Below are 26,670 nucleotides of genomic sequence, written 5' to 3'. Positions count from 1 at the left end.
GTGCCCTAAGTCTCCTGGGATAGGCTTCAGTTCCCCGCGACCCTGAATACAGGATAAAGCGGTATATAAGATGAGTCAGTGAGTGAGTGAGTGAATAATAATAATAATAATAATATAAGCACCTCGAAAATCTGGGGGGCGGGTGACGACGACGACGACGACTTGGGGCACAAGGCGGGGTACACCCTGGACAGGGTGCCAATCCATCGCATGGCACACACACACACACACACACACACACACATTCAACGTGTATAACTTGTAAATAAAATATTGATTAATAATAATTGATTAAAGATGTACAGAGATTTTTTTTTTTTTTTTACAGATTACTAGCCTATCCAATACCAAGGAATTCCTGATTAAATAAAAAATAATTTTGTGTCCTTTTAGTATGATGTCGTCCGCGATGATAATGATAATAAATATATAAATATTTTTTTCATCGCTCCAGCCAGACGCAATGACTGATGGGAATTTGTTTCGTTCCCTTTTCCGGTGAAGTTAAGACCTGTTGTTCACTCGTGCCCTACAACGTTCGCAGTTCCCCTTGACTTAAACATTTTCGCTCCCTGCGATTTGGAATCACACTTAACATGCCTGAACAACCACTGAAGTATACTTCGCAGGGTACATCAGGCCGATTGGAACGCACCTTCAGCCTATGACAACAGTTACCCATAATGCGATGCGCCATGACGTGTACTCTTGGTGGTGTATGTTTCTTTTCGCGTCTCCCGTGTACTTATATATAATAGATATTTTAGCTGTCTCTGTGATTATAAACATGGTATCATGCATTTTTATTACCTTGGCGTTGTTTGTCTTCGGAAACTCGGTTGGAGAATGTACACTTAGATTTGTCACATTGGTGAGTACGATACTGTAGTATCTGTGTTACATAGCTGCTTGACTATCTGCTTTATAATCGTGTTTTTTATCTTAACGCAAAATTTTCTCTTGCTTTAGCTCGTCAACGTAAAGAGATAAAGATACCAAACGTTCTGCCTTGTGATACATACAGGATAAGCAGTTTGTAGCTCCTATTTCCCCTTACTTTTTCACATCCCTTATTATTCTTTTATTATTGTTTGTATTGCACAGCTGTAGATAAAGTATTCAGTGTGCAGTTCTAACATTTTGTGCTCATGAAAGTATTTTAAGTCAGACTGTGACTTTTTTTTAGAGAAAAAAAAAACTATCAGCTTATTTACTTAACAGGGTGGTGAAACGTGCTGATTAGTTAGTTTTGAGTGGTCACATGACCTCACATGATCTCACAGGCCCTCACATGCTCTGTTCTTACCATCAGACACACTAGGACATTCCTGGTTTCTTTTTTTTTTTTTTTTTTATAACAAAAACACAAAGCTTTGATCTTTTTATTATCAAACAGATGTGGCGAAGGCAAAGAGATTAAAAAACAGATTACATTTGGTAGTAGTTTTAAAAAGACAAATATAACATAACCATTCAAATATAAAGTGCAGTAATGCATACCGTTGGAATTATTAGTGGTGCTTGCAAAGCATCACTATTGTTATCTTGCAGGCTTATTTTTATTCTTTTTCCTTTTCTTTTTCCGTATGAAAATTCGGCCAAAAAAGGTGCCAACCGAGGTCACTTGAGAGGCCTACCACGTCGTTTAAACTTTATACGGGTCACAAGACTTGGGACTTTTGTAGGTCAGGTCCGTGCCTCGTTATCTTTTACGGTTGTTTCACAAGAGGAGTTTAAGTTTTATGAAAATTGAGATTTTTCGCTGAATGTTCAATATGGCATAGGAATTCAATATGTTGTAGTCTGGAAGGAGTCTGGAAGGGCCTGCCACTCACGGTGAAAGAATTTTTGCGTTCGGACTTACGGTTCTCCGTTGGGAAGCATTTGTTTGAGAGCTTAATTCCTGTTTGCAATTTTCTGTATCTGTCCCAGAGGAGTGTGCGTAATAGCCACACTCATTAGAACTCCCCCCACAAAAACCAAACCTGGTCTAACCTGGTTAGATAGACCAAATGAAGATATTGAAGTTGCTCTCCTTACTCAAAAAGTGGCCACCATTCCACTTCTGTTTGCGTGAAAGTAGGGGAGCGTACAGAGAGAGCAACTGTCTGTTAAAACCCACATTCAAAACCAGTAACAGAAGCGATTTCTGCAAAAATTTTATGTCATTTTAATGATAATGTTATGTCATCTTAAATAATCTTTAATGTCTAAGTCAGACATTAGACATTTACCAAGAAGACTAAGTTGTTCTGAATCACCCCTGTGTTTGTTTATTCACGTCTGCAAAGCTAACTAGCTTTTAACACAAGGCTGAATCCTAAAATTCTCTTAAACCTTATCAAGAGCACTGTGTCTGTGTGTGTCTGTGTGTGTCTGTGTGTGTCTGTGTGTTTTAAGGGATCATGCACCTTAGCACAATGGCTTTTTATTTAAAAGTTTTTGGTATTTAACTCCAGAACACGCCAGTCGACAGTCACGAATAGTGATAGTTATAGTTATAGTTGATTGTTTAAAAGCAATATCGCACTTGAGGTCGTGTTGAATATCAGGCTCTGCCCTTGTCCCTACAATCACCTCACAGCCGTGCTGACGTTCACCATTACAGCATTTTCTCTCGTGGTATTGCTCAGCTGGTTAATGATGGTAGCAGCATAGTTCATAGTATAAAAAATAATGGTGTCTGGAAAAACTTACTGGGAAAATTATACCTTTTTAATCTTAAACCCAAATTTTATTTTAGTGTGTGCAAAATTAGATGAATTGGTAGTGCCATTTCAATATTTTTGGATGGTACTACAATAATGGATTAATAAAGGAATCCTAAAATCTTTCAAGATTTAAGTCCTATTTTGTGTTTTATTACCTTTGTCCTTGTTCCTTTAGTTATATCGTCATGGAGACCGTTCTCCAATCAAAGCCTATCCAACAGACCCTTACCAGGAGAGTGTATGGCCACAGGGGTTTGGACAGCTTTCTCTGGTACACACACACACACACACACACACACACACACACACACACACACACGCACACACACTTTGTAAAATTCCGTATAAATTTAGTCAGAATTTCGGAAAAGTTGTGACGTTTTTTAAATTTGAATAAAATGAAAACTAAAAGACTTTCAAATCACATGAGCCAATATTTTATTCACCATAGAACACAGACAATTTAAATGTTTAAATTTTTTTATTTTTTTTTGCACAAAACGAGCTCATTTCAAATTTAATGCATGCTACAGCTCTTAAAAAAGTTGCGATGGGGGCATGTTTACCATGGTGTAGCATCTTTTCTTTTAAAACAGACTGAAGATCTCTGGGCATTAAGGTTATGAGTTTCTGAATTTGGTCCCATGTTCAAATGTCATGGCCAAATGGCCTCTATAGGCGAAAGATTTGGATTGCAGGCCAATTCAGCACCCGGTCTCTTCTACTATTAAGCTATGCTGTTGTAATACCTGCAGTATGTGGTTTTGCATTGTCCTGCTGAAATACACAAGGCTTTCCCTGACGTAGATGTCATCTAAAACCTTTATATACCTTTCAGTATTCATATTGCCTTCCAGAGCATGCAAGCTGCCCTCACTTATGGACCCCCATACCATCAGAGATGCTGGCTTTTAAACTGAATGCTGAAAACACGCTGGAAGGTCTCACTCCTCTTTAGCCGAGAGGATACCGCATCTGTGATTTCCAACAAGAATGTCAAATTTGGACTCGTCTAACCATAGAACACTTTGAAACAGTCTGTTTTAAATTAGCCTTGGCCCACAGGACACATTGGCGCTTCTGGACAGGAAGGAGCTTCCGCTGTTCACACATAGCTTCCTTTTTGCATGTGCTTTAGTTGGCATCTGTAGATGTCACGGTGGATTGTGTGTACTGACAGTAATTTCTGGAAGTATTCCTAGGCTGTTTGATTAGTCTGTGACACTATCATGCAGAGATGAGTGAGTGATGCAGTGTCGTCTAAGGGCCCGAAGTCCACGGGGCCCTCAGTCTGAGGGCCCTCAGAGACCTTTGTCTCTGGCCTTGTCCCTTACGCACAAAGATTGCTCCAGTTTCTTTAAATCTTTTAATGATGTTATGCACTGTAGATAATGAGAGTTGCAAAGCCTTTGAAATCTGACATTAAGGAACATTGTTTTAAAAGTATTTCACAATCTTTTTACGCACTCTTTCACAGAATGGAGAGCCGCTGTCTATTTTTACTTTTGAGAGACTCTGACTTTCTAAGACATCCTTTTTAAAGCTAATCATGTTACATCTGATGCTAAATGTTCTCCCTGCTTATTCTTCCTCTAATTTTTTGCTTTTCAGCTCCTTCTTGCAACTTTTTTCTGATATGTAGCAGGCATGTAATTTGAAATTAACTCATTTAGTGGATAAAAGTGTAAAAATGTATCTGTTTAAACATTTTTTAGGTTCTCTATGTTCTGTTGTGAATAAAATATTGGCTTGTGTGATTTAAAAGTGTTTTCATTTTCATTTTATTCAAATAAAAAAACGTTACAACAACAGAATTTGGGTTGTAAATAATTCTTCTGAACTAAAGATTATTCAAATATTTGACAGTATTTTTTACATTGTTTAAATTTGCTAAAAAAAAAAAAGGAAATTAGTGTGTGCTTCATTGCCTACGTGGTTGTTGCAGTCTTAGCTTATAGCCTGTTTGTTGTGTGTGACTGTACAGGAAGGTATGCAGCAGCACTTTAACCTGGGCCAGTTTCTGAGGACACGCTACACAGGATTCCTGAGTGAGGACTATTCTCGTTTTGAGGTCTGTGGTAATTTATTAAATTGAACTAAAAGTGTGCCTCCAAGGTCCCCAAAATATCTGTTAATTTTCCACCTTAAATAGAGCTTAGATCCAGCATCCTGGCATGATTGTTTCACTCATGTTTTAAATGGTGTTGCAGTGTCTGTAGCCATAAAAGCAGATACAGATCTGGCCATTAAGAACGCACGTTTCGAGAAAAGGAACCCTGCGACTTGCCGTGGCATCTTGCGGCAAGCAGTGAAATGCCGTTTATTACCTGTAGGGGGCAGTCTTGTTTCAATCTGAAAATATTGTGTGTCTATTGTATTGTTTGTCTATTGTGAAGCCGAAAATGTGTTAAAGTATCTCTCTTAGGCACCCATTGACAGCAAGCGACAGAGCTCATAAACATGTTGAGCTCAAACTGTAAATACTGATATGTATTTATTTTCTTCTTTCCTTCAATGATGATTTTTTATTATAATTTTACTTACTTACAACTTAACCGAAATCACACAACAATTCAACTTCCGCCCACCCTCCCCACCACCTTGCCTACTGCGGTAAATAAATAAATAAATAAATAAAATTTTTAAAAAGGTTACCGGAAAATCAAAGCCACAGGAAACATAAAACATAAATTACCGTAAACAAGAATGCAAACTAATATTACATAAATAAAATATAATTACAGCGTTAAGACATTCTAATGATGATAATTCTTCGACTTCGCTTTCTCCATTCAGTATTATAAATATTAGTAGTAGTAGTATTGCTCCAATAAAAAAATTTATTATCGTTATTATTTTTATTGTTGTAATGCACCTGTGCATTTTTGCAAAAAGACGAAGTACAACAAACAAAAATTTATGATAATGATGGAAAACAATATTGTTTTATTGTGTATATGCGCTAAACAATAAACAGTCCCTTTTGCAAAGTGAAGGTGAGTTGCTCGTGCACGCTTTTTGATTAAAAGGCTGATAAACGCGTGTGTAATTAATTAAAAGAATTATTTAAGTTAATGTAAGTGTGCATGAATCAAAATGGTCAGATAGTCCCTGGTGAGCAAGCCGAGGGCTACAGTGGCAAGGAAAAATTCTCTGAGATGGTGGTAGGAAGAAACCTTGAGAGGAACCAGACTCAACAGGGAACCCATCCTTATTTGGGTGAAACCGAAAGCAGGAATTGATCTGCATTTATACTGTGTGTTAGGTGTGTTAACCAGTTCAGCTATAACAGTTTATGTAAATTGATGTTAATATGGAGTCCAGGTAGTTATTGGAGACTCAGGTAGACTTTTAGAAATTTCAGTCCTGAACTATCGAGCAACTACAGGTAAGTTAAGTCCTCAGAGAAAAAGCTGTCAACACCAGTTGAGGCCAGAATTGTCTAAATGGTAGAGTGAAACCGTCCCTAGACACCAGACTCATACATGTACATATACGGGGCATCCATGTACGAGAAATCCAACCAGGCACCAGGATGGGTCAGACAGGTCCAGAGGGCAGTGGGAGTCTGAATCACTGGCAGCTCAGGAATGAAATGTGAAACTCGACAGAGAGAGGAAAAGAGAGAGAGGGGAAAAGAAGGGGAAAGAGAACAGGAGAGGGAAGAACAGAAAAGGAGAGATAACAGTTGGTATGGTCACAGTCATACATACATTTGATCAAAGTAGGCATGTTGGATTGTAAGACACTAGCAGTTCACTCAGATACTGCGTCGCGAGACCATTTAATGCTTCAAATTTCAAGAGTAGTATTTTAAAATTAATTCGAAATTTCACAGGAAGCCAATGGAGTGTAGGTAAGATAGGTGTGATGTGCTCGTATTTTCTGGTTCTAGTGAGGACTTTCGCTGCTGCATTCTGGACTAGCTGAAGTTAGTTTAAGCACCTAGGTGACAAAAGCATGACAATATATTTCTTATCTTGGCAATATTTCTGAGGTGAAAGAGTGCTATCCTGGTATTATTGTCTACATGAGCTCCAAATAAAGGGCTGGAATCTATAATCACACCGAGGTCTTTTACTGTTGCACTTGATGGAACAGAAAGGCCATCTAAAGTTACAGTGTGATCTAAAATCTTACTTCTAGCTGTATGAGGTCCTATGACTAGAACTTCTGTGTTACCAGGATTAAGCAGAAGGAAGTTAATTAGTATCCAATGCCTAAACCTGAACCCTGTGGAACACCAAACTTCACTAGAGAACATGCAGAATAATCACCATTTAAGTCTACATACTGATAACGATCGGTCAAGTATGATCTGAGCCAGGAGAGTGCTGTTCCCTTAATTCCTACTACATTTGTGAAGAAGAATACTATGATCAATGGTGTCAAAAGCTGCACTGAGGTCGAGGATATAAGCATAATTACACAACCCTGATCAGAGGCCAATAGGAGGTCATTTACTGCATTAGCGAGTGCTGTCTCTGTGCTGTGTGCAGGCCTAAATCCTGACTGATTCAGTTCATGCATGCTATTTCTATGTAGATATGAGGATAGCTGCTACGCTACTATCTTTTCCAGAATCTTAGGATAGTAGCGTAATCGCGCAAGTTTGATATTGGCCTGTAATTTGACAGCCGGCATGGGTCGAGGTCAGGTTTCTTAATTATCCGTTTAATAACTGCTAATTTAAAAGATGGAATTGCTAATTTGGAACATACCCAGTGCTGAGTGAGGAATTAATTATTCTTAACAGAGGTTCTGTTATTGCTTGTACTGTTTGAGAAAATGTGTCGGTGTAGGATCCAGTATACAAGTTGATGAATTTGCAGAAGAGATGCGTGAAATTAGTTCATTCTCTTTAAGGGAAGTAAACTATTCTAGGTTCCGATATGACCTTAAAATAAAGGAAATACGTTAGAAAATAAAGTTAACTGGTAAAATATACTGTACAAGTAAAAATAAAGATATATTGCAATAAAAGAAATATGTTAAAAATTAAATTAACTAGTAAAATATACTATGCAAAGTAAAAAAAATAAATACTGTACAACAGAAATGAAGAAATGACTGAGGTGTGCAAATATGCATAAAGTGACTTCTTTGAGTGTCTTATTATTAAAGTGATTTGTGCAGTGGTCCATAAATGAAAGTATAAGTATATAGTGCAAAAATGTGCATGAATGTGTCCATAGTGGCCATGAATGCCCAGTCACTGTTGGATGTAAAAGAGATGATATTAGTCCGGTATTGTGTTGTGATTGAGAGACCTTATGGCCTGCGGGAAGAAGCTCCTCTTCAGGGAGCGGAATCGCTTCCCAGACCGCAACAGAAAGAACAGTCCATTGTTGGGATGGCTGAGGTCCTTCACCATCTTCCTGGCCCTAGTCCAGCACTGTTTGCTGTAGATCGAGTGCAGGTCAGGGGGCTCGGTGTGGATGATTCGTTTAGCTGAACGCACCATCCTCTGTAGAGCTCGTCTGTCCTGCATGGTGCTGTTCCCGAACCAGGTTGTGATGTTTCCCGTCAGGACGCTCTCTATGGTGCAGGAGTAGAAATTCCTGAGCACCTTGAGGGGCAGTCTAAAGTCTCTCAAGCATCTGAGGTGGTAGAGACGCTGCCGGGTCTTTTTCACCACAATGTTGATGTGACAGGACCATGACAGGTCCTGCGTGATGTGAACACCGAGGTATCGAAAGCTGTCCACTCTCTCCACTGGGCTGCTGTTGATGACTGGGGTCTGGTAGTTCCTCTCCTGCTTTGTACAAAAGTCCACATTCAGCTCCTTTGTCTTGCTGACGTTCAGGAGGAGATTGTTCCTCTGGCACTATTTCTCCAGATTTCCAATCCCCTCTAGGTAGGTCGACTCATCGTTGTTCATGATCAGGCCCACCACAACAGTGTCGTCAGCAAACTTGATGACGGCGGTGGAGTTGGTAGTGGCCACGCAGTCATATGTGTACAAGGGTACAGCAGGGGGCTCAGAACACAGCCCTGGGGGGCTCCAGTGCTGAGAGTGAGGAAGGCTGAGACATGACCGCCCATCCTTACTGCCTGTGGTCTGCCAGTTAGGAAGTTGGAGATCCACTGACACATAGATGAGCTGAGTCCCAGGTGCTCCAGTTTGGTGGTGAGTGTGGATGGAATTATGGTATTAAATGCAGAGCTGTACTCAATGAAGAGCATTTTCACATAATTCCCCCTCCGAGTGTCCAGGTGAGTAAGAGATGTGTGTAGGGGATGTGAGATTGCATCGTCCGTGGAACGGTTTGGACGGTATGCAAACTGTAGTGTGTCGAGTGTGTTTGGTAGTGAAGAAATGATGAAGTCTCTGACCAGGCGTTCAAAGCACTTCATCACTACTGAGGTGAGGGCTACAGGGCGATATTCGTTGAGAAAAGCAGGATGAGGTTTCTTCGGGACAGGAATGACAATGACCATGATGGACTCTTTGAAGCATGTGGGGATCACCGACTGAGATAAAGAGATGTTGAATATCTCAGTGAACACAGGTGCTAGCTGGTCTGCGCAGGCTCTGAGGATACGGCCTGAGAGGCCGTCTGGTCCTGCTGCTTTCCTGGTGTTCACTCTCTTAAAGGCTCTCCTCACGTCGTGCTCGGTGATGATGAACACGTTTTGGTGCTGGCAGTGTCTTCTCGTCATATCTGATGTTGGTGCTTTATAGTCCATTATAGTCCTTAGTCCCTGCCACAGGCTCCTAGAGTCACTCTGTTGGAGTTGTGACTCTAGTTTTCTCCCGTAGCGCTGCTTCGCCTCTTTCACCGCCTTCCGGACGTTGTATGACGCAGCCTTTTATGGTTCCATGTCCCTCGACGCAAGTTCCGTGTTGTAAGCAGCGGTGCGAGATCTCAGAGTGTCGCGGATGGTTGTATATCAGATTGATGGAAATAAGTCCTCATCTGTTACATTTTTTGTGACAACTGTTTGTTCAGCACACATTTAACCAATTATATATATATATATATATAAAATATACCACATGCATTTTTTTCGAGAGCGCGGAGGAATTTTGTTGTACAAAATAATATTTATGCAGTATAATCAGGGCCTCCTATTTATTTTAGGTTGTTCTTTCAGTGTTACTGTGTGTGCTTTGCAATGTCGGACACATTTAAATGCAAATAATTCACCCCTCCCCCAGATGTGACTCAGCTGTTCTCACATATACACTCAGAGAAACTAAAATGCACCCCTCCCCACATTAAGATCCTCTGAGATCTAAGGCCTTTCTGAAGATCTGCAGTGCTTCAGGTCTCTTCTTAAATTTGACATTGTTACTGTTTTTAATCCTTGAAATGAGATTTTCCTTATCATAACATGCATTGTATTGTTTTTATTAATCACTCCACACTGTTTTTAATCTCTCTACAATCTTTTAATTTTAGATTTTATAAAAAAATTTAAAAAAAAATTGAGAGATATGGTTATTTTGTTTATGTAGAAAACGTTTCAGATCTTTGAGTTCATCTCATTAAAAATGGGAGCAAAAACAAAAGTGTTGCGTTTATATTTTTGTTCAGTATATGTATATAACCCAAATAAAATTATTTCATTGCATTTTCCATTTGTAAAATAGCATTAAAAAAATCATGGGTTTTGTATCGAGTGATTAAAAACTATACAAGGCACAATGCATTTCTGTCTAAGAATATCTGCATTTTTATATTTATGAAATTAAGTGAATTTCAAGATAGGGCTGGGCGATTAATCGAAAAGTAATCGAAATCGACAATTAGAACCTATAATCGATTACATTTTCCCAGGCCAATTATTTCGATTACTTTCCCTTTAAAAACATTACCGTGTGTGGAGTCACGTGACCCCGCTCCGTTACGTTATTTCGCCAACATGTCGAGCATGGAGAGCTTAAACACAGACAACTGAGCAACAAGAGCAGCTTGTACCAAATAAAAATGCAGTCTCCGTTATTTGGACACATTTTGGCTTCAGTAAGGATGACACTGAACAAAATGAAGTCAGATGTAGATACTGTAGAAAAACCGTTTCGACGCCCAAAGGTAACACCACCAGTTTGTTTCAACACTTAAAGCACAATCACGTGTTATGAGGGCAAAAAAATAAATAAAATAATTGTTCATTAATCGTAATCGAGTTAAAATGTTCAATTAATCGAGATTTTGATTTTAGGCCAAATCGCCCAGCCCTATTTCAAGACCATTTAAACCGAGGCATTGCCATGTCTTCCCTGTTAAGACATTACAAAAACTATATAAGAAACTTATTAGGAATTTTAAAGCATGGTTTTGGGCAACTCATTTCGTCATTGTGAAAATAATATAAAGTACATATACACGCATTCCTCATAAAAGATCTATTTTAAAACAAAGTAAAATTCATGTTTGCTTCAGCATTGAAAACAATATTGTTTTAGGCTAACTAATACAATTCTTCATTGTACTTGGTTTGGCTTTTAGAGAAAGTCCTTCCATGCGCCATCTGGTGGATATTCAGTGAAGCACAACACATTTATTTAAATTCCCAATGTTGCTTGCGGAATTTCTCCGCACGGTGCGCACAGAATTGCGGCGTTTCATGGGAAAAACTTGCATTCTTAATGGATACGTCTGTAAGCTATCCCTATGTCTTATTGTAATATTGCAATTATTCTGGCAATCTGCTTGAGGAAGACCATGGTTGCCTGAAAATGGTTGCAGAACAACATTAAAGGGTTTCAGAGGTAACAGATGTATTGGGTTTGGCTGTAAGAGTGTTAATTCCTAAAAGTTTTTTATTTAGTGGTAACTTTTTTTAGCAATATAAAAGTAAAAAAATAACTGACATGGAGTTAAGTGCCCGTCTTTCTGTTTTTTTAAGTGTTAAAGAATATGCTAGGTTAGCAGTACAAGCAAGCTAGTTGGTAATGCTTATAGTGCTAAAGTCCTCTTTGAGTCTTGCTAATGTAGATGGCTAGTAGTCTCTCTGTGAAACCGATCCTTTTCATGGAGAGAAGTTAAGGCTCTGTGATAGGCCCTGCTTTGAACTGTTGCAATTTATACCCAGAATGAAATGGAACTTAGAGTAGCTTTAGTGAACAATGTTATAATACTAAATAAATAAGCCAAGCTTTCACTATCAAACCTAATCTCATGACTGATCTATAAAAAAAAAAAAATAACAAGAACATCACAGCTTTTAGATCTGAAGTTGAGTTATGGCATTCTGAATCACTCCACTCTTGATCTTCAGTCTTGAACTTAATCCAGCATTTACATTTACATTTACATTTACATTTAGGCATTTGGCAGACGCTCTTATCCAGAGCGACTTACAAAAAGTGCTTTAATGTTTACAACATTGGATACATACTTACACTGGGTTAACCAAGTTAATAACTAAGTACCATTAGTCCAACACAACTGAGTTTTTTTTTTTTTTTTTTTTTTTTTTGGGGGGGGGGGGGGGGGGGGGTTAGTCCAAGTACTGGAGAAACAGATGAGTCTTGAGTCGTCGTTTAAAGATAGTCAAAGTCTCTGATGTACGGACATCTAGAGGAAGTTCATTCCACCATCTAGGTGCCAGAACAGAAAAGAGCCTGGATGAATGCCGCCCTCGATCCCTGAGAGATGGTGGGATGAGGCGAGCAGTGCTGGAGGATCGGAGGCAACGTGGTGCAGTGCGTGGTGTAATTAGCGCAGAGAGGTAAGTGGGTGCTGGGCCATTTTTGGCTTTGTAGGCAAGCATCAGTGTTTTGAATTTGATGCGGGCAGCTACAGGAAGCCAGTGCAGGGAGCGGAGGAGTGGGGTGGTGTGGGAGAACTTGGGAAGGTTAAAAACGAGTCGTGCTGCTGCATTCTGGATCAGTTGCAGAGGACGAATCGTGGACAGAGGCAGGCCTGCCAGGAGTGAGTTGCAGTAGTCCAGTCTTGAAATAACAAGGGACTGAACAAGCACCTGAGTCGCCTGTGAAGAAAGAAATGGGCGAATTCTTCTGATATTGTAAAGAAGAAATCGACAAGAGCGAGTAAGGTTAGCGATGTGTGGGGAAAATGACAGATGATTGTCCACGGTTACCCCAAGATTGCGGGCGGTGGTTGAGGGAGTGATTTGGTTGTTGTCCATGGATATCACAAGGTCTTGACCTGGAGATGAGTCACAAGGGATAAACAACAGTTCGGTTTTACTGAGATTGAGCTTCAGCTGATGAGCAGCCATCCAAAATGAGATGTCTGCCAGACATGCTGAGATCCGGGTGGAAACCTGAGTGTCAGAGGGAGGAAAGGAGAGGACAAGTTGGGTGTCGTCTGCATAACAGTGGTATGAGAATCCATGCGATGATATGACCTTACCAAGAGACCGGGTATAGAGGGAATGGAGCTGGTCATCTTAAAGAAAGCATTCCAATGTGAAATGGTTAGCACACATGCAAGGAGTTTGCAGATAGCTGTCGGAATATTCTATAAATATATAAACGAAAATGCATCAAAGAGTTTTGTGTTTTTTTGCACAGCTTAGCTTGTTTTGCTCTTAGCTTTGAGACATGTTGCTGTTGCTACCATCTGCTGCAGTAAGAAAACCACATTTGTGCACTGCAGAAGCAGTGAGCTGAGGGTGGATTTATGCAAACTATTCATGTTTCTTCCCTTATGACATCATAAAGGGTGTAAAATCTGAACATTGTGTTCATGCAGACATTTATATTTAAATATAGACATTATAATTTATCTAACTTGCCATTTTAACCAGGCAGACAATGACTCAATTTAATTCACTTTTTTAATAGCGCTATTAACAATTGACATTGTCGCAAAGCAGCTTTACACAATCAAAAGAATGAATAAAGTTTGTATGAAATGTAAAATCAAATTCGAACATTTCTCAGGAGCGACATGTATAGCTCGACAGAAAGACAGGTGGAGGGAAAGAGAGAGGAGGGAGCAGAAGAGAAGGAGAGATGGCAGTTAGGTGTTATTTAGTGCAGAGTGCAAGCAGGGACTCCGGCAGGACTAACTATAACAGCATATCTAAAAGGGAGAGCCAGAACCAAACGCAGACATGAGGGCTCCCTGAGATGTAAAACGACCAATCATTTCACCATCAACAAACTTGAGTGATATATGAGAGTGGGAAAGACAGCATCTTAACATACCAGTTCACTGTAATACTCTACGTCCACGAGTCCCCCAGATCTGCTTCTTTATTTAAGGGAAATCTATTTACAAAAATGTTTGGATAACTAAATATTTTTTTAGTCTAGATTTAAACACTGAGACTGTGTCTGAGTCCTGAACATTAATTGAAAGACCATTCCACAACTTTGGGGCTCTGTAAGAAAAGCCCCCTGCTGTAAATTTTATAATACATGGTACTGACAAGCAGCCTGCATCCTTTGATCGAAGTAGGTGTGGCGGATCGTAAGACACTAGCAGTTCGCTCAGATACTGCGGCGCGAGACCATTTAATGCTTTATACATCGATAGTAGTATTTTAAAAACGATGCGGAATTTCACAGGGAGCTAATGCAGTGTGAAGAAGATAAGGGTTATGTGCTCATATCTTCTCGTTCTAGTAAGGACTCTTGCTGCTGCATTCTGGACTAACTGAAGTTTGTTTATACACCTACTGTAATTGAACAACCAGACAGTAAGGTGTTACAATAGTCCAACCGAGAGGTGATAAAAGATGAACTATTTCTTCTGATTCTATTGTTTAGTGACACTATATTTTCTATCTTGGCAATATTTTTGAGGTGAAAGAATGCTATCCTGGTAATATTGTCTACATGTGCTTCAATTGAAAGACTGAAATCTCTAATCACACCAAGGTCTTTTACTGTTGCACTTGATGGAACAGAAAGCCCATTTAAAGTTGCAGTGTGATCAGAAAGCTTGCTTATAGGCAGCTGCTCGTGGTCCTATGACTAGAACTTCTGTCTTATCAGGATTAAGCAGAAAGAAGTTAATTAACATTCAATCTCTTATGTCCTACATACATTGCTCAACTTCAGTAAGCTGGTTTCTCTCATCTGGTTTTGCTGAGACTTATAACTTTGTGTCATCAGCATAACAATGAAAACGTAGACTATACTTACGAATTATGTTGCCTAGAGGAAGCAAGAGAAAAAAGCACTGGGCCTAAAACTGAACCCTGTGGAACACCAGAGTTCACTTTAGAACATGCAGAATGGTCACCATTTAAATCTACAAACTGATAACGATCAGTCAAATAGGATCTGAGCCACATGAGTGCCATTCTCTTAATTCCTACTAAATTTTCTAATCTGTAAAGATGAATACTATGATCAATACTATCAAAAGCTGCACTGAGGTTGAGTAACACAAGTATAGTGATGCAACCCTGATCAGAGGCCAATAGGAGGTCATTTACTAATTTAATGAGTGCTGTCTCTGTGCTATGATGAGGCCTAAATCCTGACTGATACAGTTCGTTTATACCATTTCTATGTAGATATGAACATAGCTGCTGTGCTACTATCTTTTCCAGGATCTTCGAGATAAAGGGGAGGTTAGATATAGGCCTGTAATTAAACAGCTGACAAGGGTCAAGGTCAGGTCTCTTAATTAGCAGTTTAATAACTGCTAATTTAGAGGATTTGGAAACATACCCACAGCTAAGTGTTTTTTTTTTTTTTTAACAGGTGTTCTTTTATTGCTGGTACTATCTGGTTGAGAAAGATCAGTATAGGATCTAATACAAAGGTTGACGATTTTGAAAAAGAGATGAGTGAAATTAGTTCATTCTCTTCAAGGGGAGTCAAGTATTCCAATTTTTGATGTGGTGCGGTTAAATTCTGTATAACTTAAATTGTCTGGTTTAAGCCTGGATATGTTGCCTAATATTTATGATTTATGATTTTTGTAAAAAATTTCATGAAGTCCTCACTACTGTATGTTGTTGTAGAGATTTCTGCAGCATAAAACAGACTTTGAGTCTTTTCTATATTTTTGCTTAGCTCGGGGAACAGACACAGTCTCAATATAGTGAACCCGAAGTGACAACTCTATGCATCTAGCAGACGGTTGATTTATCCTGTTTGTCTGCTCCCTGAGACTGTGAACTATACTACAAGAAATTAAAGCAGCACCTTCCAGAGTGGGATGGACACCATTCTGCCCTAACAGGCCAGCTTTGCCCTCAAAGGTCTTCCAATTGTCTATGAAGCCCACATTATTTTCAGACCACCTGCTGAACATCCAGCGGTTTAGCGATCATAACCTGCTGTGTAAGCTGTGTCGTCTCGTTGCATTGGGATGATTTTGTTGTTTAAACACAGTTACTGTCATAGCTTGGGCTTGCTTGGCTGCTTCTGGAACGGCTCAGTAAACGGTAATTTATTTATGATGAAACTCATCATGGTAGCAGCAGAATGAATACAGATTTTCTGTTTGCCAATTTACAGGAAATGCACTGGGAGTAACTTCATCATACAAAAGGAGAATGACCCAAAGCACACTAATACACTTTTAAAATTATGGAAGAATTGCTTTAAGTGTCTAACGTGTCTCAATGTACTTACCAGTGTGTCTCAATGTCTTTACATGCCTTCTGACCTGAGAGAGAGGAACAATGCACACATATCCACTAATACATGCACATGCACACAGCACACGTGATATGTCAGAATGTTCTCTCTGGCTTTTTCACTGAATAGACAGAGTATTTGTGTTTTCAGACAAACACCTTGCATCATGTACATCTGTTAAAAAAAAAAGAGTAAGATAATTAACATGTTTTGTCAAGAAAAAAGGAAGTTGCATTAATAGACACAGAAGGCAGAAGGGAGAAGCCTCACAAAACAAATGATTGGTAGAAACTAAAAAACCTGTGATGATTTGACTATTGAGTATTAGTATAAAGTAGTCAATATCTATTGCTCTATATCAATATCTAGATAGTAACTATCCAAAATCTGAGCCAGTTTTCCAGTTTAAACTGCCTTCAGCCAAGGTCACACCCTTATCTCGTTATCACCTTAAACTTTACTTTTAAATAAAGCTTAGCTATAGACAGTTTCCAACGTATTTTTAGACAGCTACAAAGAACATATTAAGGTCACATCCAAGAAACAAAACCAACGGTGTTGTGTGGTGTTGTAATAATGCCTTTGGGGGCACAAATATACCTTCATGAATTCATTTATGTGCAAAAGTAGCTTTTAAAGTATGCCTACAATCACACTATAATCTTTGCCTGTCTTTAAACTGCTGTGTTCTACCTAAGTCAGTATAAGTTACTGATATTGCTAGTGGTATTTAGCTGTATCAGAAATCTCCTTGCTCCATAGGATTACTTGTACTAAAATATTTTTTTTGGTTTCAGATATTTTGGTATCTTGACCCTATTTTAAAATCAGCAATTAATGTAGGTGCTGATCCCCATTTTCAATTTACTTTCTGTGGCACAGATTGCAGTACGGAGCACAGATTATGATCGCACTCTTATGAGTGCTGCCTCAAATCTTGCTGGTCTTTATCCACCCAATGGCTCAAAGGTGTTTCATCCTGGTTTGGATTGGCAGCCTATACCAATACACACAGTCCCCCAGGATGAGGAGAAGGTAGGAATGTGCACATTTTCCATCCCTTTAGTACAGTCGTGGCCAAAAGTTTTGAGAATTACATAAATATTAGAAATTGGAAAAGTTGCTGCTTAAATTTTTTTAATAGCATTTTGCATATAATCCAGAATGTTATGAGGAGTGATCAGATGAATTGCATGGTCCTTCTTTGCCATGAAAATTAACTTAATCCCCAAAAAAACCTTTCCACTGCATTTCATTGCTGTCATTAAAGGACCTGCTGAGATGATTTCAGTAATCGTCTTGTTAACTCGGGTGAGAATGTTGACGAGCACAAGGCTGGAGATCATTATGTCAGGCTGATTGGGTTAAAATAGCAGACTTAACATGTTAAAAGGAGGGTGATGCTTGAAATCATTGTTCTTCCATTGTTAACCATAATGACCTGCAAAGAAACACGTGCAGCCATCATTGCATTGCATAAAAATGGCTTTACAGGCAAGGATATTGTGGCTACTAAGATTCAAGAACTTCAAGGAAAGCGGTTCAATTCTTGTTAAGAAGGCTTCGGGGCATCCAAGAAAGTCCAGCAAGCGCCAGGATCGTCTCCTAAAGAGGATTCAGCTGCGGGATCAGGGTCCCACCAGTGCAGAGCTTGCTCAGGAATGGCAGTAGGCAGGTGTAAGCACATCTGCATGCACAATAAGGCGAAGGCTTTTGGAAGATGGCCTGGTGTCAAGAAGGGCAGCAAAGAAGCCACTTCTCTCCGAAAAAACATCAGAGACAGATTGATTTTCTGCAGAAAGTATAGTGAATGGTCTGCTGAGGACTGGGGCAAAGTCATATTCTCCGATAAAGCCTCTTTCCAGGGGAATCTGGAAAAAGGCTTGTCCGGAGAAGAAAAGATGAGCACTACCATCAGTCCTGTGTCATGCCAACAGTAAAGCATCCTGAGACCATTCATGTGTGGGGTTGCTTCTCATCCAAGGGAGTGGGCTCACTCACAGTTTTGCCCAAAAACACAGCCATGAATAAAGAATGGTACCAAAACACCCTCCAACAGCAACTTCTTCCAACAATCCAACAACAGTTTGGTGAAGAACAATGCATTTTCCAGCATGATGGAGCACTGTGCCATAAGGCAAAATTGATAACTAAGTGGCTCGGGGACCAAAACGTTGAAATTTTGGGTCCATGGCCTGAAAACTCCCTAGATCTTAATCCCATTGAGAACTTGTGGTCAATCCTCAAGAGGCGGGTGGACAAACAAAAACTCACTAATTCTGACAAACTCCATGAAGTGATTATGGGTTGCTATCAGTCAGGATTTGGCCCAGAAGTTGATTGAGAGCATGCCCAGTCGAATTGCAGAGGTCCTGAAAAAGAAGGGCCAACACTGCAAATACTGACTCTTTGCATAAATGTCATGTAATTGTCGATAAAAGCCTTTGAAACATATAAAGTGCTTGTGAATATATTTCAGTACATCACAGAAACAACTAAAACAAAGATCTAAAAGCAGTTTAGCAGCCAACTTTGTGAAAACTAATATTTGTCATTCTCAAAACTTTTGGCCACGACTGTACACTGCACACAATTTACCAGTACCTTGGTTAAAAAATTTTTTTAGGAAGTTAGATAAAGTACCTTTTTTATTATGTCTACAACAATAATTTAATCAAATGAATATATTTAATGCAAATTATCAGTGAGTGATCACTAGTGTCTGTAAGAATTTTTTGTTTCACAGCTACTGTCATTTCCTATGGCAAACTGCCCACGCTACCAATTACTCATGAATGAGACAGAAAGAACAGATATCTTCATCAATATGACCAAAATGTATAAAGTGAGTCTGATCTCTTCTCATTACCTGCTCATGCCTGCTCAAAACAATAGTCAGTGTAACATTGGCATTCAAAATGCTATTTTTAATTTATAAAATGGAAGAATTTTCAGTTTTTGAACTGAGATCTTTGTGCCTGCAAAATTAATTTAAAGAGATTTGGTCATTATGATCTGGGAATAAGAGAAAAAGAAGAGACCTTTGTACAATATCTAAAAGAAAATGTTAAATGAGATTTCTTTTTATAATGGATGCCCTTTTTAAGTGTGAGCTATAGTATTGAAGTTTTGCTGTGCTTTTTACTGAGTAGGATTTCCTGGAAATGGTGCGGAATAAAACTGGGCTGAACTCAACTTCGCTTGAGACAGTGTGGAGCGTCTATGACACACTTTTCTGTGAGGTGAGATTTTGTGAGAGGAGTGGACATTTCTGTTAAACATAAAATGTGTCAGTAATGTGATTAAATGCAGTTAGCCTACAGTCAATGCCAAATTTTCTGGTAGTTTTTTTTTTTTTTTTGTCAAACCGTTTGACTTTTGGTGCACTAATGATGCCAAAAACAACATTGCAAAGGCCCTCACTTTAAACTGTTTCTAAAGCTTAAGTAGCTAAGAATGTTTGTACCATCTGGATCATGCATTATTTTAAGTTTGCATTTGTAAATTTGTATTACAGTGTATTTAATATAAAGCATTTTACTGCATTTCACTACGTCATACTGTGTATGGCTATGTGACAAATACAATTTTAATTTAAAATAAATAACTTATAGCTGTAAAAGTATACTTTTATTTGAGCCTGTAAAAATTCTGCTTGTTGTTGTTAGAAATAATGAAATCAACATTAAGGCCAGGGAGCTGTCTATGGAAGAATACCAAGAAAGCAGAAATAAAGGCCATAAAAGAAGATGCAAATCACTCTGAGCAGTTAGAACTAAAATGCCAGATTGGAATTTGCAAAGAAATACACAGATTACTTACATATGTTTTAGGACCAAGATTGACCTCAGTTGGTAGAGGTTAAAGGGTGGAGAAAGAAAGCATCTGGTCATGATCCACAGCATATGGGTTCATTGGTAAAGCATGGTGGAGGTAAAATCCTGGGCTTGCATGGTTGCTTCTGGAATGGGCTCAGTATTTTATTTTATTTTTTTTGTAACTGCCCAGCCAACTTCTTTATTTTATCTGCCCTTTGCCGCCACTTCTACCCCAGTACTGTTGACATATTAACACTGCTTTAACTCTGTTTTGTTTGCCATATTGCTTGTAGGGCTGGTGTAAATATGTTTGCTGTGCACCACTGACATCCTTTTGTTTATGTGTAAATAACACCCACTTTGTCAATGTCCTGATTCACACCCCCCTGCTCTTTTGCACTCGCATGTAGAAAATTCATGGCCTATCTTTACCAGCCTGGGTGACTCCAGATGTGATGAAGACATTGAAAGTGCTGAAGAACTTTGGCTTTCAGATCATGTTTGGCGTCTATAAAAGGGAGGAGAAATGTCGGCTACAGGGAGGTCAGGCCTGCACATTTTTCATAACTTATTCATTTTTAGAGATTTAAATAAATATTTACTCATGAGCCTATAATGTGTTCAGTAAATTCTGAAAATAAAACATAAGCAAATATGCATGCTTTTGTACAAATCAAAGTGGAGATTTCATTGCTTTGTATCTGTGGCATGGATGCAATTCAATGTTCATCTTACCACTTTTTGATGTGTACAGCCATGGCCAAAAGTTTTGAGAATAAAACAAATATTAATTTTCACAAGTCTGCTGCGTCAGTGTTTTTAAATCTTTTTGTCAGATTTTACCACGATGTCCTAAAGTAATAATTACAAGCATTTCATAATAGGAGTCAGTATGATTAAGCAGGCAAGCCATTAAAATTTGCTGGACAGGTGGCCTTCCAAGACCAGGGTTAAAAACCACTGAACTAGCTGGTAAAACATTGGACACAATTGAGAGTTTTAACAGGACAAAAACACTTAACAATCCCAAACACTTATAAAAGCTGTTTGTGTAATTAATATAAAACAGGCTAACTTTAAACTTTTGCAGTCTCAAACCTATAAAAAAACAACTTAAAATTTTAGTAAATGCCAGCAACTATCACTACCAGTTCTGCAAAGAAAAGTGGTCAAATAACCAAATTGTATGTAAAATTGTTTTATGGCTACCAAAAGTGTCTGATAAAGGTGAAATGTGTGAGGGCCATTCAGCCAAACAATGTGCTTAATTTATATGTTTTCTCCTGTAAGCACATTTGTGACTTTGTTGATTTACTGAAAAACAAAGTGTTTTAGTTGTATGCTGTACTATACTATGCTCCCCCAGAAAAGACTGTTTTAAAAATGAATTTCAAGCTAAATATTGCAATGTCATTTGTTTGTGATACGTGTTTTATAAAGTTCTAATTAACTTTAAACTCTAAACTGTGCATCCATCCTCCCTTCACTCTTGACTAGTTATGTACAGATGTCGCCATTAATACTGCGCGTGTTTTCCCGCGAGATGCCGCAATTTGGGGGAATTTAAATAAATGTGTTATGCTTCACTGAATATCCGCCAGATGGCGCATGGAAGGACTTTATGAAAGTCATGGCGTTGGCTAGGTTTAAATGGTTTTAAATTAAATTAATTTAATTACCTAAGAGTAGGCTAACTTATAATCTGATAGTGTTAACTATGCGAATGTCCTGATTTGTGAATATGCCAATATATCTTATTTAAAACGTAAAAATGTGTCGCCATCATCAGAAGACATGAATGAACAATATATTATATTATATATTAGATAGATAGATAGATAGATAGATAGATAATACACAATATATATTATACATATATATAATAAACTATATTATAGTTTTATCATATTAAGTAAATATTATTTTATAAATACAAAGTGCTTTGGGCTTTTCATCATGTTTTTTGCTGTTTGTGTCCAGCATTGAATAATTATTTTATCCATTATTTGACCACGGCTGGGAATAAGAGCTGGAATGTGATTGTAAAATTTATGACTGTAATAAAGCTGTTCGTCGCTGTGTGGAAATCCGCGGCTCGTACTTTCATTTTACAAAAGGCAGCATTTTGATCAAAAGGCTGCTAATCGCGCGCGATTTATCGATAAAAATGCAGACATTTTCGGCCAGAAATGCAACAAAGACAAATACATGTACTGTATATAGGCTACTCGCGTTGTTTTCGCGCGGAGAGATTGTGTGTGCGTGCACAGAGAGTTTGTGTGTGTGTAATATTTGACATTCATATGAAATGCACATTCTTGATACTTGTTGATAAGTGTATGTTGATAGGTTGATAAGTGTATGTTGTCAAAGTATTTGTGGACATTTGTGGAATTAGGAGAAAAATGAAAATTAAGGATGTCTTGAAACATAATACAGTAACTCTATATAATTGAACATGGTAAATAAAGTATAAAGTCAGTAGAAAAATCGGTAACTGAATAACTACTATATATTATTAAATTAAACCAGTTAATGCTATTAAATACCACAAATGTTTACCTCGAGGATTAAAGAATTTAATTAAACACAAATATACGATTATAAGTATATATATATATATATAGATATAGATAATGTGTGTAATATGAAATATATATATACTTTCACTTTTCATCTCCCCTTTGATAAAAATGCTCCCGATATGAGCCGACACAAGCAGCTTTGTTTCAGTCATAATATTAATCAATCGTAAAGAGGAGCGACATATACTTGCTGATTAAACACTGCATTTTTTTTTTAAGTGAAAGCATGTGCGATTTGAGCAGCTTCAATTATTAATTAAATAATAATTCAATGCTGGACAAAAACAGTTAAAATCACGATGATTATTATTCTTTTGATTATTATTATTGTTATTATGATTATTATTATTATGATTATTATTATTACGTTCTTTTGCTGTTTGGGTTAAGCGTTAATCAAAAAGCCGCACGCGCAACTCACTTTCACTTTGCACAAGGGAGTGATTATTGTTTGGTGTATATTTAAAGCGCATAAACACAATAAAAAAAAATGTTTTAGGCTAACCTTTCATACATCTTTGTAGTCTTTTTGCACATGCGCGGTTACGTTACAATAATAATAAGACTAATAACAATAATAAATTTGGAGCACTACTACTAATAATAATAATAATACTGAATGGAGAAAGCGAAGTTAAATAAGTATCTTCATTGAAGGAGAGAAGAAAATTAAAAACAAATGCATATCAGTATTTACAGTTTGAGCTTGACCTGTTTATGAGCTCTGTTACTTGATGTCAATGGCCGCCAAAGAGAGATAACACATTTTCGGCTTCAGTAGACACACAATACTTCAGACTGAAACACGACTGCCCCCTACAGGTAATGAAGGGCATTTTCACAGCTTGCCGCGCGATCCCTTTTCTCGAAAGGTGCGTTTTTAATGGCGACATCTGTAGTCCCTGCAGATAAGAAATATCCTTACATTACGCTTTCACCAAAATGATTTATAGTTGGGCTGATGTTTAGTAATGAGTGTTCTACACTAATGTTCTACTTTGGTTTAATTTGACCACAAAAATGCATTTTTGGGGGAGGAGATTTATTATTTTTTGTTTTTATCATTATGTTTGTAGTGTATGTGTTTTTTTAATACCAGTCCAAGTGGATCTTTGAGAAATATACTTTTTGACACTCTCCTATACTGGTTGAATATGTGTAATTCATTTTATATTATTGGGTGCTGCACATGATTTCCTCTCCTAGTCCTAAAATCCTTTAGGTTTTTTAAAGTTGCCATTTGGTTCCTGGTCGACGCTCAGAGTGTCTTGTTTCTTGGTCATTTAGTTTTGATGGGTGCAGACTTTGAGAGACTGTGGGTTAGCGCCTTGTACTTTCAGTTTCTTCCTAAGGATAGTGCTTGTCAAGTTGTCTTCACATCCATTGGATTTTTTTATATACCTCACCCAAAGTACTTTTCCACACTTTTAAAAGGACTTTGGTGCCAGTGCTGCTGCGTTTATGTATATCTGCAATAAAAATCTGACGGGTGGTTGTTAACTGCTGTATTAATGTGACTGTGTGACCTTGAGCCATAAAAAAATATAAATACTGAAGTGACATAGATTACCAAAGATGTGTCAGATGATGGTCACAACCAACAGGGCTACATACATTAGCTACTTTGTGAAAATTAACACAAGCAATACAATAAACATACTATGTAAGCATGCAACCAATATTCCTAGTTTAAACTTTGAATATAAAATAAAAATGAATGTCAAAAAAAAATGTTTTAGTCCTTTAACAAATTGCATCTCGGTCAAGCTTTTGGCAAATTGGCATTTGTCTGGTAATCTGTCTCATAGGTGTCTTGCTGGATCAGATTATTAAAAACCTATCAGCTGCCGCTACATTAAACTTAGATCAGCAGCTGAAAATGATCATGTACTCTGCGGTGAGTCCAAACTTTTCTGTTTCCTTTTATTTTTAAGCTTGTTGTCAATACAGTTGTAGCAGTGTCATTCCAGAACCCCAAACTTTCATTTTACAGGGCAGAATATTTAATAATATGAATTATATGCCCCAATTGTACTAGTTATTAGGCATGAAATATCCTTGTGTCTTTACATAATTGCATTTCACAGCCAATAACCAATGTCACTGGGACCTACTTGGAAAAAAAAATAATTTCAGTACAGTTTGCAAACATTGTGACAAAAAAAAAAAATGCAAACTTTTGAAAACCATCCACATACTTGCAGAGAATATGTTAGGATTGCTAACAAGTTCAAAGCATTGGTTATGATGAACATAAGACATACACTATGACAGTATTTATGGTGATTTTTTTCTTTAGCATGACACAACTATTGTAGCACTTCAGGAGGCACTTAATGTGTATAATGGATTACAGCCACGATATGCTTCCTGCCACATATTTGAACTACACCAGGATTCCAATGGGTGATGCACACGCGCGCACACACACACACACACACACACACACTATTAAACTATTCAGTCAGCCATCATGTGGCAGCAGTGCAATTCTAAACAGATTTAGGGTAAATACACATTTCAGCTAAAAACTGTGAAAGTGTAAAAAAAAAAAAAAAAAAAAAAAAGTGACTTTGCCCATGGCGTCTTTTCTGCTCATTGGATGTTTTTGTCTTCCATAACATTCTGTGTAACTCAACCTTTTTGTCCTATAAGTACATGATTGTATACATTTTATTAATGCTATATAACTGACAGATTTAATGATTGCGTAAATGATGAGGTTTACAGGTACTCCAGTTAAAGTGGCTGATTAATGTTTAGGAGATTAAACATGCTCATTATCTGTATGTGTAACTACACACACTACATGACTTAATTAAACAATTTATTGCCCCTTGTAGGATATCATTAGACAAGATTATACAAATTTATTTCCCTACACATTTACTGCAGTTAAAGCACTATCTGGGATAAGTTTTACTCACAGTTATTTATGCTTTTTGGTCCTTTCTCTCAGATCATTCTCTGTGGAAATGTTTTATCGGAATGATAGCTCTATGGCTGATCCGTACATTTTAAATTTACCTGGCTGTACCCAGCGATGCCCGCTAAAGGACTTCATTAGACTTACACGTTCAGTGATTCCAACAGATTGGCACAAGGAGTGCCAGATCAGCTCATCTGCAAGTGATAAAGGTATAAAGCAAAACAAATTTCATATACATTCTTTAATATTCAAATGGACCTTACTATACTATGATTACATTTACTGCCAGATGAGATCAATAACTGTTCTTACTTTTTTCTTTTGTGTGTTGGTGTAGATGTGATTGTTGGGCTGGTTGTCTGTGGCTTCGTTCTTCTGTTCCTCATTGTAGTATTGTTTGTTGTGTTGTGCCGGCAAAATGAACCGGTTACTGGTTACAGCCACATTGTCAACCAGAGTGATCAGTCTTGACAGTCATACCAGCTCTTGTGCAAGGCACAGTCATCAGATAGTAAGGGTCTGTAAAAACCAGTCACATACAGATTACACTCCTATTAAAGTAGCAGGTACTTTTTAACTATCCATTCAGCTGGGCTATCTTCGATCCTTCTTGTCCTGGCATTTTATTTAGATGTGAAAATTGTGGTTATTTTATATTACAGTTTTTAGAAGTAAGCATTAGTTTTTTTTCCCTTATTTTCCTGATTTTCACCTTGACTTTCTCTGTAATTCAATGTTGACCAGTTTCTACCCTCCAACTAGCTCTCCCCTGACACATGGAAGGAGGGGGTGCATTCCAAGGTGCAGGAAGCCAGCTCTGTACCTCTTTTCAGGTAACTGCTGCTCCTGCAAGGTCAGCAAATGGTGAAGGAAAGCATTGTCCTCCCACAAGCTCAAACATGTCCAAGATCAGCTAGTTTGCTGAGACTGATGGTGGCGAGAGATTGGTTCCTGAGAGGTTAGGCACCCCTTAGTTCCCGAGACCATAACCAACTCCTAACTCCCAATACCCAGCCATGGATGGCTGTGGCATTGTTTGAACTGATGATAGAGAGCATTCTTTACGGCTGTCCTCTGTTTACACATAAAGTGCAATTTTTTTTAG

General features: G+C 38.1%; 1 protein-coding gene across 2 annotated transcripts; it reads left to right on the top strand.

The window, feature by feature from the left end:
* Window positions 1–521: 521 nt before the first annotated feature.
* acp2 (acid phosphatase 2, lysosomal) lies at window positions 522–26,670 on the top strand. Of its 2 annotated transcripts, none has more exons than XM_053491577.1 (11): window positions 522–716; window positions 2,887–2,982; window positions 4,696–4,782; window positions 17,116–17,268; window positions 18,980–19,078; window positions 19,386–19,475; window positions 20,462–20,594; window positions 24,445–24,533; window positions 24,936–25,042; window positions 25,596–25,774; window positions 25,903–26,670. In XM_053491577.1, exons 1-11 carry the CDS (start codon window positions 684–686, stop codon window positions 26,034–26,036), a joined length of 1,200 nt encoding a protein of 399 aa, XP_053347552.1. In that variant the 5' UTR covers window positions 522–683; the 3' UTR covers window positions 26,037–26,670. The 2 variants fall into 2 exon arrangements, with proteins under 2 accessions (XP_053347552.1, XP_053347551.1); XM_053491576.1 differs by having other exon boundaries at window positions 523–871.

This window comes from Clarias gariepinus, chromosome 3 (genome assembly GCF_024256425.1).
Source record: "Clarias gariepinus isolate MV-2021 ecotype Netherlands chromosome 3, CGAR_prim_01v2, whole genome shotgun sequence".
In the NCBI taxonomy this organism is placed as follows: Eukaryota; Metazoa; Chordata; class Actinopteri; order Siluriformes; family Clariidae; genus Clarias; species Clarias gariepinus.
This window is presented reverse-complemented; position numbering and strand designations above follow the sequence as displayed.